Source organism: Aptenodytes patagonicus, chromosome 5 (assembly GCF_965638725.1).
Source record: "Aptenodytes patagonicus chromosome 5, bAptPat1.pri.cur, whole genome shotgun sequence".
NCBI lineage: Eukaryota > Metazoa > Chordata > Aves > Sphenisciformes > Spheniscidae > Aptenodytes > Aptenodytes patagonicus.
Window position 1 is genome coordinate 30,599,375 of NC_134953.1, and position 16,306 is coordinate 30,615,680.

The window sequence follows — 16,306 nt, forward strand, 5'->3', positions numbered from 1 at the left end:
TACAGAAAGTAATAGACTAAAAATAAGGTAATGAACAGATCATCTGAAGCTGCACATTTGTTATTATTTCATCATTTGAGATAAAGAAGGATTCTGCTTTGAAAACAGATGGCGTCTGACATGCGTGTATTTATTCCAAAAGTTATATTTTTCTGCAATTCTCAACTGTGTGCTTTCCGTATGCAAATAAATAGTTGTAAATATGGAAAAGAAGCAAAAAAAATATAATGAAATGTAACAGCCGAAAACTGAGAAGTCAGCATCATCAAGATGAGCTGGCTTTAGCAGTACGTGCTTCATCGTTCCAGCGTTTCGGCATCGCAGTGTTGCAACCGGGAATTCAGGCTGCCTTGCAAATTCTTGACCTTCATCAAAATCTCCATATTGGATATGGAATAGTGAGGTTCACCAAAATGAGCATAAAAACAATGGCTACAGAGTCTAGTATTTCAAAATACTAGCATATATCTGATAGGTGAAGAAAAAGGGGTGAAGTGAGGAATGTACATCTTTAAGTTAGAGATATACATAAAAGAGATCTAGATATTAAGTATAGGGAATCTCCTTAAAGTTTAGGTCATTAAAGTTTTTCCTATTTATTTTGCAGAGAAAGCAAGCCCAGTTCTATGAAAACATTGTGAAAGTGATAAGACCAAAACCAGACTACTTTGCTGTTGGATACTACGGCCAGGGATTTCCAACATTCATAAGGGTAAGCGTCCACCTTTTTCCACAGACGATAGCAACGTTTCTTGCTTTGGAAATTTCCCTCAGTTGTGGAGAAAGTACATTATTGTTTGTCAGTGTGTTACTTACAATCTGCCTAACATTGATGGTTGGTTTTTAGGTGTATAAAACAAACATTGGTTTTTCCTTTCCAGTTTCCAATATGGAATAGTTGAATTTTGGTAGAGAAGCTTTTTCTTCAAACATATCCAATGCTTTATACTTCTTCAGGGTATCACTAAAAATGAAGATATACCACCCAATTCGTAAATCAGGGTAATAACCAGCACCATCTGAAATGGTGACATTTTTGCCTGACGGGTATGTGTGTATGTGTGAGTATGGTAGAGAAGCCTTTCGTATGTGACCATGTTTTCATGTGAGTGTCCTTTCCAGCATAGTCACTAAAATGAAGTTGAATATCAGAGATATGTGTGATACCTTTAAAAGCAATCTTTTATCATTGATTTTCATGAGTCGTGTCAGTTTAAAACATGTCACTTGGTTGATGCTGGTAATGTAAGTCCAGTAACATTTTAGATTTTTTCCACTGATACCAGGATTGTTATGGAGTTGAATTAGTGGCTAAAGAAGGGTAGGGATTTAACACATCTGAATTACATCTGTATCATGATTCTCTGGACTCTGGCACTTGCCAGTCGGTGACGTGGAAATAACACATTAGCTATTTAGCTGCTGTGCTGCTCGTATCTATCTGAAGAGCTGAGGATTTTCAATTTGGAAAGAAGCTCTCTCCAACCCTCTGTGGAAGAGTTACAGTAGATTAAGGCAGTTCAAGAGACAGAAGAATGAGATTATTCTTATTATTCTCAGATTATTCTCTGAGTCCAGGAGACTCAGAGAGATTTAGTCTCAGGCCAGGGGCTGGTAGTAGGTTTCCTCCTGGAAATACACATTTAGGAGATGAGTTCCCGGTCGTAACTGAGTAATTCTATGTTAGAACTCTCTCAGATTATGCCATAATAAATACCAGGAGCAAGCCCAAGCCTATGCTGAAGACCGGCTCACTGGATAAATCCAGTGAATGCTGATTAAGCTGGCTTTGTCAGGTTAACTGTGGTCAGCTGGTCTTTCATGGTGTATTAAAATGAAGCAGGGAGAGGCTTTAAAAAATCCCAAGAAATAAAACTTTTACTTAATCAGGTGTCCATTTGGAAAAACCTCCTTTTCCACCAACTAACTAAAGCCCATGTGAAGAAACTGAAATTCTTGAATCATCCCAAGAAGCAGCAAATGGCGTGGGTTTCCCTACACCCTGGGATGCTGTACTACTACAGGCGTTCTTGTACCATTTCTGTCTCCTGAGAAGTGCAACAAATTATCAGCTCTTTGCAGCTGCAAGGAAGAAAGCTGACCCCAGGCAGTTCCTGCCAGGCTAAGAGTGAATTTTTCAGCATCTGTTGTGTGCAGACCATCAAACAAAAACTGGGAGATGAGCTCTCGTATGTTAGCCCACTGCTTGGTCTCCAAATTATGGCTCGGCAGCTCATGCCAAAGAGACTCTGAGCATGCAGGAAGGTGGCAGGATCGTTGGTACCCAGAGCTGCCCCAAAGCTTATGAAATGCAATTCTGCAAACTGGCAAAGCCATATGTTAGTAACAGACGCAAAGGCATGATTGTGTGCAAGCTACCGTGTGTATCAAAAGACCAACTCTAAAGAGATGCGATGCAGCAAAACTAAGAATTATTGTGGTGTTTGAAATACATGTAGAGTAATGTACGTGCAACAGCTTTTATCAAGCATCAAACAGAAAAAAATGTTTGTGGTACATTAAGTGAAAAAGATTTAATAAGATTTTTGTAAAATGTTTATTAATAATTTCTTAAATTTTACCAGGCAAAAGGTATTTAATATCCAGTAAGGAGTCACTGTTAAGATTGATCAACCCATTTCTCTAGAAAATGATTGAATTAATATTTTATGATATTCCTATAGGGAAGACTTGCATTATCAGGAATCTTCAAAATTATGCATGTACGATAAAGTCACTAATAACTTTGCAAAAGGGATTGTGGCCATGAGTTGTTGTGAAATTTTATCACACGTACAGCCACTCTCAACAGACTGCACATTATCCTCTAGAAACATTGGGAATATCCAGTGATCCAGAGCCGCTAACGAGAGAGGGGTTGCACTGGGATCACAATGGGCACGACAAGCTGTCTTGACCGAGTGCATGGAGTGGCCATGGGGCAGTTTGTCTCAGCCTCTAACTCAACCATGTATTTGCATACAAAAAATGCAGAGAACACAATGTAATTTTCCCGTTGAAGCGGTGTGTTATACTGTATAGTCAAAGGGATACCGTGCAAAATAGTGTTAATCTGCTGTATTAATACTGAACTGCTTTTTCGCTTCACAACTGAATGATTTTTAAGTGGAGAAAAACACCATGCTTTACAAAAGCCTCGTGGATTGGTCAGTTTGTAATAAATAAGCAATAAAACCTCTGAAAATTTGGCTATTAAGCGCCTGAAAAGCTGATTGAGAAAATCCTTAACACAAGCTTTTTCTTCTATTGTGATTTTTCCTGTGAATTTCAGTTATATACACATGAATTGCAGGTATATATACACTTCCTAGGCATCTGCCCTTTTTCCTTTTTTTTCTTCCCAAATAGAGAGTATTCTTTCATCTACTGTGCATTTCAAAAGGCACCATTGCAGAACTAAACCCAGCTGGGCAAATGTAAATTATTCTAGTTTTCTACCCCTAGTCATAACACCAAGTGTTCATTTGAGATGAGTAATGAAGTTAAGCATATTCAGATGCAAGTGTTGCATTCATATCAAAACTTACTTTAATATGTTTGATCAGTTAAAATATGCAAGTCATCTTTTACATTTTTCTTTAGAATTTAATGTGCTTGTTCAGTACATAAATGGGCTGTATAAAATATATCTTAATTTTCTTTATTGTTAAAAGAAGAAACCAATATTTAGAAATACAATATACTTAATTTAAAAGTTATGCTGTGTGCAGACAACTGTACAATGGCAAAAATCTAATAGACTAATGGGATTAGAAAGACTGCGGTGTATCAGTCTTTCTAAAAGAGTCAGTATCTTTGGACCTTCCTCCTAAAATTGGCATTGTTTTCTGTTTGTACTTTTCTCTGCTACTCTTGCTTGCTCACCCCAATGCCTTTTAATAAATGTTTGTGTATAAAAAGCCTAATTATGCTTATTTACATCCATTCCACCATCAGCTGTGGAAGATGGATGAGAGGAATTACAGAGGGAGATCCTGGATTTGGTAGAGGACATAATTTGTCTTAATACATTTTCAATGGGCACCTATTTTATAGATCCTTGATATCATGTATTTAGACCCCCTTGAATTTAGTGTGGTTTATATATATATATGCCTAAAGGTAAGTGCATGCTTAATGATCTGAGTACTGAATTGAAGGTAAGGAAATCCATTTGTGCTTTATTGAAATGGCATAAAATATTTGTAAACTGTTGATTATATCATAGTGTGAGGAATGTAAAATATCTCACTTAACACCATTGGAGTCAATGCTTCTGAGATCCCAGTTCATTACTGAGGATACTGGTATTAGGATTTCACCTCTCAATTTGTTTCCAGAACAAAGTCTTCATTTACCGGGGAAAGGAGTATGAACGCCGCGAAGACTTTGAAGCAAGGTTATTGACTCAGTTTCCAAATGCAGAAAAAATGAAAACGACGTCTCCACCAGGCGATGACATTAAAAACTCCTCCGGCCAGTGTATCCTTAGGTTGTACAGTGGCTCCTGCAGCCACACGGATCGAGGATTTATGGCCAACACAAGCAGGAGACTGCTGCACTTCTGCCTTTATGGGTGTAATATGTTAATTTTGTTGTTCTGTCCTTTCTTCATGTTCCCGTTGAGATGCCTGTTCTGCGTGATTAAAATGCGCTTTTCAGTTCTTAACCTTTGAATTCAGATATTCAGTGCTTTACTGTAAAGCCAAAACTGGATTTACCGTCTAAATTTCACAGGCCAGTGTCAGAACAAATCGTGAGGTGAGTTTGGGCTGGTTTTGCAATTTTATCAGTCTCCTTTATAACACCTAAACTAGTTCTTGTTGTGGTATAACAAATCTGTACACAGCCAAGGAGGGTAGTAATTCTGAGGACATTTCTTGGGTATTCTTAATATTAGCAGGGATTCCATCCAACCCACTGGAAAACAGTGATCCCATAAGCATTTTGTATTTATGCATAAACTTTTTTTCTGGTACTAGAGTTTAACGGCAATTCCTAAAGAGATAGTATTTGAGTTTGATTGTGCTTTTCCTTTTTTTCAGTTTCTATAGGGTGAATGAAGTCCAACGGTTTGAGTATTCACGCCCTGTTCGAAAAGGAGAGAAAAACCCGGACAATGAATTTGCGGTAAAAAAAAAAAAGAAAATAGAGTACTTTTGGTGTTTGCTTGTTTATTCCCCTTCATTTAGAGAATCTGAACCATTCATTATGTTTTGGTTGTTGAAAAATAAAATCTAGCTTTAAATGTGATTATTTTTCATAGAAATTCAATTAAACCAATTTATCATGTTCTGTTTTATACCAATAGGAAAAATGGACAAAGCTGAATTTATTTTGTTAAAAACTGACTATGTTGAGAAAGAAGTTTAAAATGGCTATACCTGAAAAGAGAGATCTCTCTTGCCAAAACTTGTCTTGCCATGAAGATTCTAGTCAGGCATCTAAAAATCTTTTTGTAGTAATATCTTTTTTCTTTTTCTTTTTTTTTTCTTTTTTTACTAAACTGTATGTTTCATCTAATGGTCAATAAAACTCCCTTTGAGCACAGCTTGTATTCAGCAAAACGTTTACAACAGGTTACATCAAGTTGATTGCCTTTGTTTTTTATAGACACCATTTTATTTACAGGGGTTCTAGTTGGCGCAGTTAGTAGTAAAGAAGTAGTAGTAGTAATTAAAGTAATAAATTAATGCATCATTCCTTGAGCAAAGAACTTGGTTTTCTGTGTAGTAGCAGGCTCTAATCTAATCAATGTGCCAATAAATGCTGAGTATTTGGTTTCCTATAGCTAAGCCTAGATATTCATTCAGAGACTCCTTTAGTGTCTTTAGCTTCTCATGGTGGCTGTTATATCAAAAATTGCTAATTTGTTAATCTCCGTGAGAATCTACATCTGTTTTAAAAAAGCCTCACAATAAATAAGATGAACTACCAACATATACCAGTTCTAACAAAATCAGATCAAGAGATGTCTTTGACATCGGTTATGAACCAAATACACACATGTGAAGGAAGAGACATTAGATCACATATCCTTACATTCAAACCAGTGAGGAGATGTTACAACAAAGCCATTGCAGTTTACAGCTCAGATGAAATCACAGGATCATAAATTCAGGTCAGGACCTGCAGGTCAGGATGGGACCCAACCCCTGCTCCAGGCAGGGCCAGGTGCAGGGTCAGACCCGGCTGCTCAGGGCTTTATCCCAGCAGGTCTTGAAACCTCTGAGGGTGGGGACAGCACAGCCTCCCCCGGGACCAGTCCTTCTGCTCCCCTGCCCTCCTCGGGAAGAAGCTTTCCCTATATCAAGATGTTATGGTTTTGTGGAGGATGGTCCTTGAAAGCTCTAGAAGTTACGTGGGAAAAATGACAGTCCAGTAAAACGGGTGGATCTTTTATATAGTGTTCTCATTTGGTAAGAGAGCAGTTGTTCTCTACTAAATCATGTATCAGATTTAAATCGGCGCCACTCCATCATCTCCCCAAGCAGATTCCAACTGAAATTTCCCCCTGGCTTCATAATGTCTGTCATACTGCGGTTCCTTTTCCTGATGATAATGTTTTAAGGCTTTGCTTAAGATAAAAGCTATCAATCTGATAATGTGATGTTTATGTTGTATTTGCAGAATATGTGGATTGAGAGAACCATCTATGTGACAGCATATAAATTACCAGGGATTCTGAGGTGGTTTGAAGTCAAATCAGTTTTCATGGTAAGATCAATTCGGCTTTATTGAGATTGCATAAAAGAATGGGGCTCTTCTACAGCCAGGGAGCATTTATATTTCTGCATGACTGTGCTTCAGTTCTATGAACAAGCAATCAGTGTGGCTATATCTGGCATCCTAAGACAAGGGAACTTGCTTGCTGAGGGTGCTGATTGAGGGTTGACTGAGGGTGACTCAAGTAATGCTTTTCTACTTCTGAGAGAAGGAAATGTGGGCTGACTCTTCCAGGACTTTAGGGCAAGGTCCAATCAAGTGCTTGAAGTACTTTTACAAAGTATTTCTGGCTTTCAGCAAGTGAGCCATTACAGCCTGTGGCGTAAGTTGTGTGCCTAAAATGAAGAGGGACCTGAGGTGTTGTAGGGGAACCCTGGTACATCAAAATGAAACTAGTCTGAATTTTGGAAAAGAGGATTTGCGTATTTTGATTTTAATTTATTCAAAAATATGCCATAAATCGAATGCATTGTATGTGTCTGCATGTCTTCTCTACTTATCATTTGTGATTAAAGGTTGTTTTTGTTTCTTCTTCATAGTTAGCTAAAATATACCCTAGCAACCTCACAGAGTAACTCCAAATTATGCATTTCTCTGTTCTGCCATTTAGACTGTTTAGATAAGACATATCCATTAAACGCCTTAAGATTAAATTATTCTTACGCAGCTGTAATTTTTAAGTAGCAATAAAAACATTGTTACTGCAGTTTTTAAATCTCTCTTGTGAGGCTTGTTTTTAAAGGAAAAGAACAATTTGCATATGATTAATTAAAACCTTTTTCATTGCTCCATTGAGGTTATGTTGGACAGTTGTATTTAGATGAACAGAAGTAATGCAGAAAATTACTATGGTATCTATAGTAACAGAATATGAATGTGATGTTTGACAGTAATAGGCAGCTGAATAAAACACATTGAATTTTTAATGAATTTTATATTTTCAATATAATCCTGATAGAGAAGATTGTATTTATCTTCATGATTGCAAAAAGTGTTGTTTATAAAGGCTGGCAAATCTGATGAAAGTCTCTTTTCCTTATGAGTTAAGAGCACAGCCTGACAGGCTGCTTTATGCAGGCAATTTGTATACACACACCTTTAACGCTATGCTTGTCATAGAAATGTGCGTAAGTCCTGGAAGAGTGCTTTCTATAAGCTTTTTGTAAGTAAGGATTATATTAGTCACATAGCTGAAAAATGATACCAGAATGGAACTTAATAATATGTGGGAAGACAGCAACGGATAACTTTTGACCTAGCTCTGGCATAGTTACTACAAAATTAGTATTGACTTTCTTCAAGATTCCTGTCAGCTAAAATGCTGGAAGCATGATCACTAGGTTTACATCCCTGTAATGCTAAATTTTGATTATGGGTACAGGTATTATTGATGTTTTACTAAACACTATGAATTAAAGTAGCTTTGCACATTTCATATTTTATTGATGGAACTAGAATATCTTTAAAGGAAGGGGTGAGATCATATCAAATCAGTGCTGAGAGAGCTGAGTAATTTAATAAATGCGGTATATTATGTTACATAACCTGTAGGAACATGCATAATTTCCTTAAATCTATTTGCTTTTTAAATTCCTTCTGAGTACTTTTACCTAAACCTTTTCAGTCTGTTCATGATGTGCAAGTAATTTGTTGTACACATTCATTATTGTGTATCTGATTTGTTTTAGCTGGACACAAGTAGTTGTAGGGGGAAAATTTGCTGAGGCCAGCCAATGAATTGGAAACTGGATTTTGAATTATACTTGGTTTTAAAAAGTACAAATACTAATCTCTGTTTTGTTTTGATGTTTAATTTTTTAGTGTTGCAAATGTATTAGGAGTATATAATTTCTGTTTGCCATGAATAGATTGTGTAGTGTCCAGAGTTAGCAAGCTACTTCAAACAAGGCTCATAATTTACAAGTATAGATATTTTTAATAAATAGCTTTCAGTAGGGTCCAAAGCACAGTTTATAGTAGTAGGATGGGAACTGCAGTCCTCCATCTGCTTTTAAATAACTAGAGGGAGGATTATAAGAGTAGTAAAAGAAAAGAGGATGAGAAAGAAAGCCATGACTGCTGATACAGAAAAATCAAAAAAGATGTCTGTCAGCTCAGTGAGTGCTAATTTCTTTAGATATTCAAGAGCTTTAAAAGCAATGGTTCCTCAACAAATTATTGCATAGTTATAAGGCCATTAATACAAATAACAGAATCCTAAATTTAGCATATGATGTTTGCAACAGTTCTTGCCGAATCAGATGTTGAATATAGTCTTACTTTCCCTGTCCAAATTTCACTGGTAGCACATTCAGCTCTGAACGGCAGTTGTCATCTGTCCATCTGAGCCTGGTCTGCTCCACAGCCACAGCAGAAACATCGAGCTTGTTACGTGCCTTCCAGAATAATTCACCAGGCAGACTTTTTAAAATGCTAATTAAAACATCCTTGATGTAATCAGATGGCAGGTGTAAGAGTAACAACTAAAGAGATTTGATTATAAGTGGTTCTCAGAAACATGGTAAGCAACTGATAGCCAGGTAGAAGTGCTTCTCTGTTTATGTAGCATTTATGTAAATTAGGGTGTAATCAAATATACACTTGCATTTTCCTCACAGGCCTCAATTAACCTTCCTTTTCTATTCCTACCACATCATTTTTTAAAGTAAGTAGGCTATGTCTTAAGTCTTCCAGTGAGGACTGTCTACACTGTGGGTTGCTGCAAGTTAGTAATTTTTAGCCCATTCACTAAATGTACCTATTTTAGCAATATTTAAAATATTTTAATGCTGTTTTTTCAATATGAGCAACCGTCATTCTGAAAAACACAGTATCTGGTCATAAATAATAGTTGGAGATGAGTCAGTTAAAATAAAGCAAGTTTTACACAGTGTAAGAGCTAATTCACCCCATGAAGACCTCTGAGGAGCTCTCCTTCATTGAAGTCCAGGCTATGTGAGAAAGAAAATTTCTTCCTTCAGTTATCGACGTTCAGATAAAGAAAATGTAACCTTGTGGGAAAAAGCACAGCAGATAGCTTAGAAGTCATCTCTTCAACATATTAAACTCCATTTCCTTGGAAATACACCAAAATCATCTCAGCATAAGAAAGACACGTCCTGTTGGAGTGGGTCCAGAGGAGGGTCACAAAAATGATCAGGGGGATGGAACACCTCTCCTATGAAGAAAGGCTGAGAGAGTTGGGGTTGTTCAGCCTGGAGAAGAGAAGGCTCCGGGGGACCTTGTTGTGGCCTTTCAGTACTTAAAGGGGGCTTATAAGAAAGATGGGGACAGACTTTTTAGTAGGGCCTGTTGCAATAGGACAAGGGGGAATGGTTTTAAACTAAAGGGGGGTAGATTTAGACTAGATATAAGGAAGAAATTTTTTATGCTGAGGGTGGTGAAATACTGGAACAGGCTGCGCAGAGAAGTGGTGGATGCCCCATCCCTGGACACATTCCAGGTCAGGTTGGACGGGGCTCTGAGCAACCTGATCTAGCTGAAGATGTCCCTGCCCATCCCTGTCCCCTGACCTTTAGAGGTCCCTTCCAACCCAAACTATTTTATGATTCTAAAATATCTTCTTGATTTTTGAGCTGCTTAGGATTACATTTTCCATCAGAAAATCCACATTAAGTTATCATTTCTTTCTTACTGTTACATTAAGCTGGATCTTCTTTGTACTGCTAAAACTCACCGACTCGTAATCTCTGATGTTCTCCATAATCCTCCAAAAACCTCACGTGATTCCTGTCAGAGCCTTTTAAATGTTATGCTGTTTTGCTGAGATGTAATCTGTCCTACAGCAGTGAAATGCATTTAAGTTTCTCCACTGATCAATTGATTATCATATCAGTTACTGCAGTATATAGATACCAAATATTCAAATGCCTGAAACCACCCTTTCTGTTAATTATTGGTTAAAACAACTTTTGTTCTGAAATTCCTGAAATGTTTCTAGTTGTGGTGGTTTGGTGGACAGCTAGTTCTGTGGCAGGTTAAAAACTCTGCTCCTTGATTAAAACCTCCTTTTGTTTTTATTTTAGGTTGAAATCAGTCCACTGGAAAATGCAATAGAAACTATGCAGCTAACAAATGATAAGATCAATAATATGGTTCAACAGCATTTAAATGATCCAAATCTACCCATTAACCCTCTCTCAATGCTGCTTAACGGCATTGTGGATCCTGCAGTCATGGGAGGGTTCACAAACTATGAGAAGGTAACGTCAAAATTATCTCTCCTGCAGTGCTTCACCTCTTGAGCCTGGACTCCCCTGGAATGCTGCAGGACATATATGTGTGTGTGTATTTGTATATAAACACTATGTGAGTGTCCCCGCATATGTGCTTTGTAGAACATTGCTTAAAATTTACCTTTTTTAATGTCTTTCTGATATTTATGGATACATTTTTGCCTTCCTACATTTGAAGTAAGAGTTGATAGGTTTAGCAGCAAGAGTACTTATGTAGGTATGTGGTGGATAGTTGCTTACTAGAGTTGGACACTGAGTCTGATGATATTTCCAGTGTGTGCTCTCACGCGCTTGGACATCAGAGCTTCAGTGACCGAAGTAGCCAATTGCAATTCTCTGCTTTCAAATGCATGAGTTTTTAAAGGATTAATCAAATGGTAGAGACTTCTGAGATACCAGTCAGTTGCAAATATGTCTAAATAATCTTAACTGCACGTTTACAAAATTAGCTTTTGAAGTTATATGGGATAAGATATTAACATTGGGAAACTATAAACAGTGTATTACTTATGTCTTTGCTATAGGTAATTCTTCCATGGTAGATGTTGATTCATTTTCCGAAATAACTGCTCGTTTCTCTCTCTTGACTAGGCTTTTTTTACTGAAAAATATATACACGAGCATCCAGAAGATCATGACAAGATTGAAAAACTAAAGGATCTGATCGCTTGGCAGGTAAAACATTTTAAGTCAGGTTGGTTGGGACCAACTGCTATACAAAGACAGTTTAGTGTCACCTTTGAGAAAATTCAGACATTGAACTATTCACCCTGTGTACGCTTCTTTGGCATTTAAAACTGTCTTGGAACTTGAGCTAAAGTTACATCTTTTCAAGTCTGACATAATTTGTCATTTGATAAACCCGCAAGGAACAAACATGATCAACCTCTTTTTTTTTCTTTCTCTTTTTTTTTTTTCAACTGTAATACAGTGAAAATACCTCATCTACATCAAATGAGAAAATATTTTTAATAATATTGGTTAGTATTATCGGCGATTTAGTTTCGCATTTTAATTTTCTAAGGCTGATTTCAGAAATTCTTCTCGGACAGTAAGATGAAATGCTTAACCCTGAATCTCTCCTCCTGCTTGCACAGACTGGGGCAGTATTTCTTCACATAGAATCATAGAATAGAATCATAGAATCATTGAGGTTGGAAAAGACCTCTAAGATCATCGAGTCCAACCGTCAACCCAACACCACCAGGCCCACTAAACCATGTCCCTAAGCGCCTCATCTACACGTCTTTTAAATACCTCCAGGGATGGGGACTCCACCACTTCCCTGGGCAGCCTGTTCCAATGTTTCACCACTCTTTCAGTAAAGAAATTTTTCCTTACATCCAATCTAAACCTCCCCTGCCGCAACTTGAGGCCATTTCCTCTCGTCCTATCGCTTGTTACTTCGGAGAAAAGACCAACACCCACCTCGCTACAACTTCCTTTCAGGTAGTTGTAGAGAGCGATGAGGTCTCCCCTCAGCCTCCTTTTCTCCAGGCTGAACAACCCCAGTTCCCTCAGCCGCTCCTCATAAGACTTGTGCTCCAGACCCCTCACCAGCCTCGTTGCCCTTCTCTGGACACGCTCCAGCACCTCAACGTCCTTCTTGTAGTGAGGGGCCCAAAACTGAACACAGTATTCGAGGTGCGGCCTCACCAGGGCCGAGTACAGGGGCACGATCACTTCCCTACTCCTACTGGCCACACTATTTCTGATACAGGCCAGGATGCCATTGGCCTTCTTGGCCGCCTGGGCACACTGCCGGCTCATGTTCAGCCGGCTGTCGACCAACACCCCCAGGTCCTTTTCCGCCAGGCAGCTTTCCAGCCACTCTTCCCCAAGCCTGTAGCGCTGCATGGGGTTGTTGTGGCCGAAGTGCAGGACCCGGCACTTGGCCTTGTTGAACCTCATACAGTTGGCCTGGGCCCATCGATCCAGCCTGTCCAGGTCCCTCTGCAGAGCCTTCCTACCCTCGAGCAGATCAACACTCCCGCCCAACTTGGTGTCGTCTGCAAACTTACTGAGGGTGCACTCAATCCCCTCATCCAGATCATCAATAAAGATATTAAACAAGACCGGCCCCAGTACTGAGCCCTGGGGAACACCGCTCGTGACCGGCCGCCAACTGGATGTAACTCCATTCACCACAACTCTCTGGGCCCGGCCGTCCAGCCAGTTTTTGACCCAGCGCAGAGTCCACCTGTCTAAGCCGTGAGCCGCCAGCTTCTCTAGGAGAATGCTGTGGGAGACAGTGTCAAAGGCCTTGCTGAAGTCCAGGTAGACCACATCCACAGCCTTTCCCTCATCCGCTAGGCGGGTCACCTGGTCATAGAAGGAGATCAGGTTGGTCAAGCAGGACCTGCCTCTCATGAACCCGTGCTGGCTAGGCCGGATCCCCTGGTTGTCCCGCTCATGCCTTGTGAGCGCCCTCAAGATGAGCCGCTCCATAATCTTCCCCGGCACCGAGGTCAGGCTGACAGGCCTGTAGTTCCCCGGATCCTCCTTCCGGCCCTTCTTGTGGATGGGCGTCACATTGGCAAGCCTCCAGTCGTCCGGAACCTCCCCCGTTAACCAGGACTGCTGATAAATGATGGAGAGCGGCTTGGCAAGCACCTCCGCCAGCTCCCTCAGCACTCTCGGGTGGATCCCATCCGGCCCCATAGACTTGTGAGTGTCCAGGTGGCATAGCAGGTCATTGACTGCTTCCTCCTGGATTACGGGGGGTTCATCCTGCTCGCCGTCCCCGTCTTCCAGCTCGGGGGGCCGAGTACCCTGAGGATAACTGGTCTGCCTGTTAAAGACTGAGGCAAAGAAGGCATTGAGTACCTCAGCCTTTTCCTCATCCTCAGTGACAATGTTCCCCCTTGCATCCAATAAAGGATGGAGATTCTCCTTGGCTCTCTTCTTGTCATTAATATATTTGTAAAAACTTTTTTTGTTGTCTTTAACGACAGCGGCCAGATTGCGTTCTAGCTGGGCTTTTGCCTTTCTCATTTCCTCTCTGCACGACCTAACGATATCCCTGTACTCTTCTTGAGTCGCCTGCCCCTTCTTCCACAAGCATATTCACTTCTTTCTTCAAACAACATATTTTCCATTTATTAAAGTTCCTTTGTATACTTACAGTACCTTTTGGCACAGAATATTAAATGTGAGAGTTGCAAAAATTAACTTGCATGCAAAATATTAAGTAAATTCATCATTGTGAAACCTTCGTTTCATTTGCTGTATAACTTAACATGGTACAAAAACATTATTGATTCATAAAGCATGTGAAATTACCTGGTATTTTTATGATGACATATTAGAGCAGAAATCATTTAAATGTAAGATCACATGGGTAATATTTCCTGAACCGGGAGTGGAACCCAGGTTTCCAGCCCAGTGCCTGAGACAAAGCAAGAAGAACTGTGTTTCTCTTGCATGAAGGACTGTGTTTACATGTACCAAAGAATATTTTTCAGGGCTAACAAGAAACAATTCCAATTTTGTTTTATAGTCATATACTGGACGTTTTCCAGTGGTCTCAAGATAATTTTATAATAACTAAAAAAAATCAATATGATTGGAAGTGTTTTTCCCCTAGAAGAAAAAAGTGCATCATTGTCTTTTTATATTCAATTTTGTCTTTATAATAAAGGAAATAATTTACATTTCTATGGGTTTCAATCTTAGATTGAACTACTTAGAGGTAGTAGAAACAAAGATACAGAATTTAAAAAAAAAGTCCTCTGAAGACCATAAAATTATCACTGAATAAAAACTCTTTTGGTCTGCAAAAAAATTATGTATTTATTTATTTATTTATTTATTTTCTTACAAGCTTTTACAGAAGATTAGATTTTAGGAGCTTTGTGCTTTTATAGAGGAAAATAATTTGATCCCAGAAGACTAACTTCGTATCAGCTCTCTGTCTTTGCCTCTGATAGCAATACTTCAAATGAATTACAAACACAGTTTTCCTCAGCAAAGATTCACTTTGGTGACAATTGTGTATTAAAATAATATTACTATTTGAAAATATGTATGGCAGCTAATCACATTGTATTTTAATTATTCAGTGGTTTTAAATACATAATTTCCCATTCGTACTGTAGTTCCAAAACAACAGGAACCAGAAAAATAGAGAAAAGGGATCAAAAACTATTTTTATATCTGAAAATTCTTTTCACTAAAAGGTCTAGCCATTTCACGGTGGAAATCAGTGCTTTTAAATTACCTTAGACATTTGATATACATTTAGTGTATCCTAAGACTTAAACCTCCCCTCACATTATTTCAGTTCTCAGAACACTGTCAGCATAAGTAGATGGGAGTGGAGTGGGGAGTGGACTGCCAGATATCAGCTGGTGTCAGGAGAGGGAGTTGTTATGGAAACTTTCCGAAGTGAGGCAGTGGTCTGAATTCATCACGGGCTTGACAGTGATTGAAAGCAAAAATGAGTTTTCATTTTTCAATAATGTGGGACTTGGAGTTTTGTAATCACACAGAGATTTTCTTTATGCTGTATAAATCAATCTGGATATATGAAATAGTAGCCTGACAATCATATTATCAGCTGACTAGTTAAATGTAATTTTTTTTCTATCCCCTTACCTTACCTTTTTCTCCATTGTGCTATGGAATTCATGCTCTTCAGGATATTATCCTTTTATAATTCTTCTGAACTTTAAGTATACCTTTTTTTCTGTCTATTATTTTTTCAGATAAATACCATTAGTAAAGCAATGTCCATTTTTCTCCGTCTTAGTGCTTTTTCAACTTAGAAAAAAATGTTTCCATGCAACTACATCATTTCAAGCTGATCTTTTATTTTAACATGAAGGTAATGAAATGATTGATTGAAATGATGGTAATGAAATGAATGATTGATGACATTAGTCACTCTGCATTTAGCTAATGTATTTACAGCATACCAAAACTAGTATGTCACATAAAAATCTTGTACTACTTCTACATAGCTGAAAGAAATCTAGCATACAAAACTAAGTTCTTACGATCATATTTTATGATACCATTATTATGAAAGATTTTAAGATTTAAGATTTTATATTAATTTTAATAATTCAAATGTATGTAGCTTTTTCATTCTTTTCAGCCAAGCAGATCACGATCTTTAAAATAAAAAAAAAAATCAGGGAATAATTTTAAGTTGCAATGGATCTATAAAATTTTAAAATCGGCAAAGATTAGAGTTATGGAATAAGAATTTCTCATTCAGCTCATTTGTTTATAGTTCAGCTATTTACGTTACCTTTACTTTTTCATTCACCTCTCCAAAGGTGAGGGCACCCTGTAGGGTCTTTTGAAATAGAGCCATAAGC

General features: G+C 38.4%; 1 protein-coding gene across 2 annotated transcripts in view; it reads left to right on the forward strand.

Moving 5' to 3' along the window:
- Positions 1-16,306, forward strand: part of DOCK1 (dedicator of cytokinesis 1) — a 325,958-nt gene that overhangs the window by 277,669 nt on the left and 31,983 nt on the right. For both annotated transcript variants that reach the window (XM_076339221.1, XM_076339222.1), the window contains exons 40-46: positions 608-712; positions 4,341-4,482; positions 4,683-4,761; positions 5,046-5,130; positions 6,631-6,717; positions 10,773-10,949; positions 11,574-11,657. In XM_076339221.1, coding sequence (XP_076195336.1) covers positions 608-712; positions 4,341-4,482; positions 4,683-4,761; positions 5,046-5,130; positions 6,631-6,717; positions 10,773-10,949; positions 11,574-11,657 — 759 coding nt within the window. The remainder of the gene's footprint in view (positions 1-607; positions 713-4,340; positions 4,483-4,682; positions 4,762-5,045; positions 5,131-6,630; positions 6,718-10,772; positions 10,950-11,573; positions 11,658-16,306) is intronic.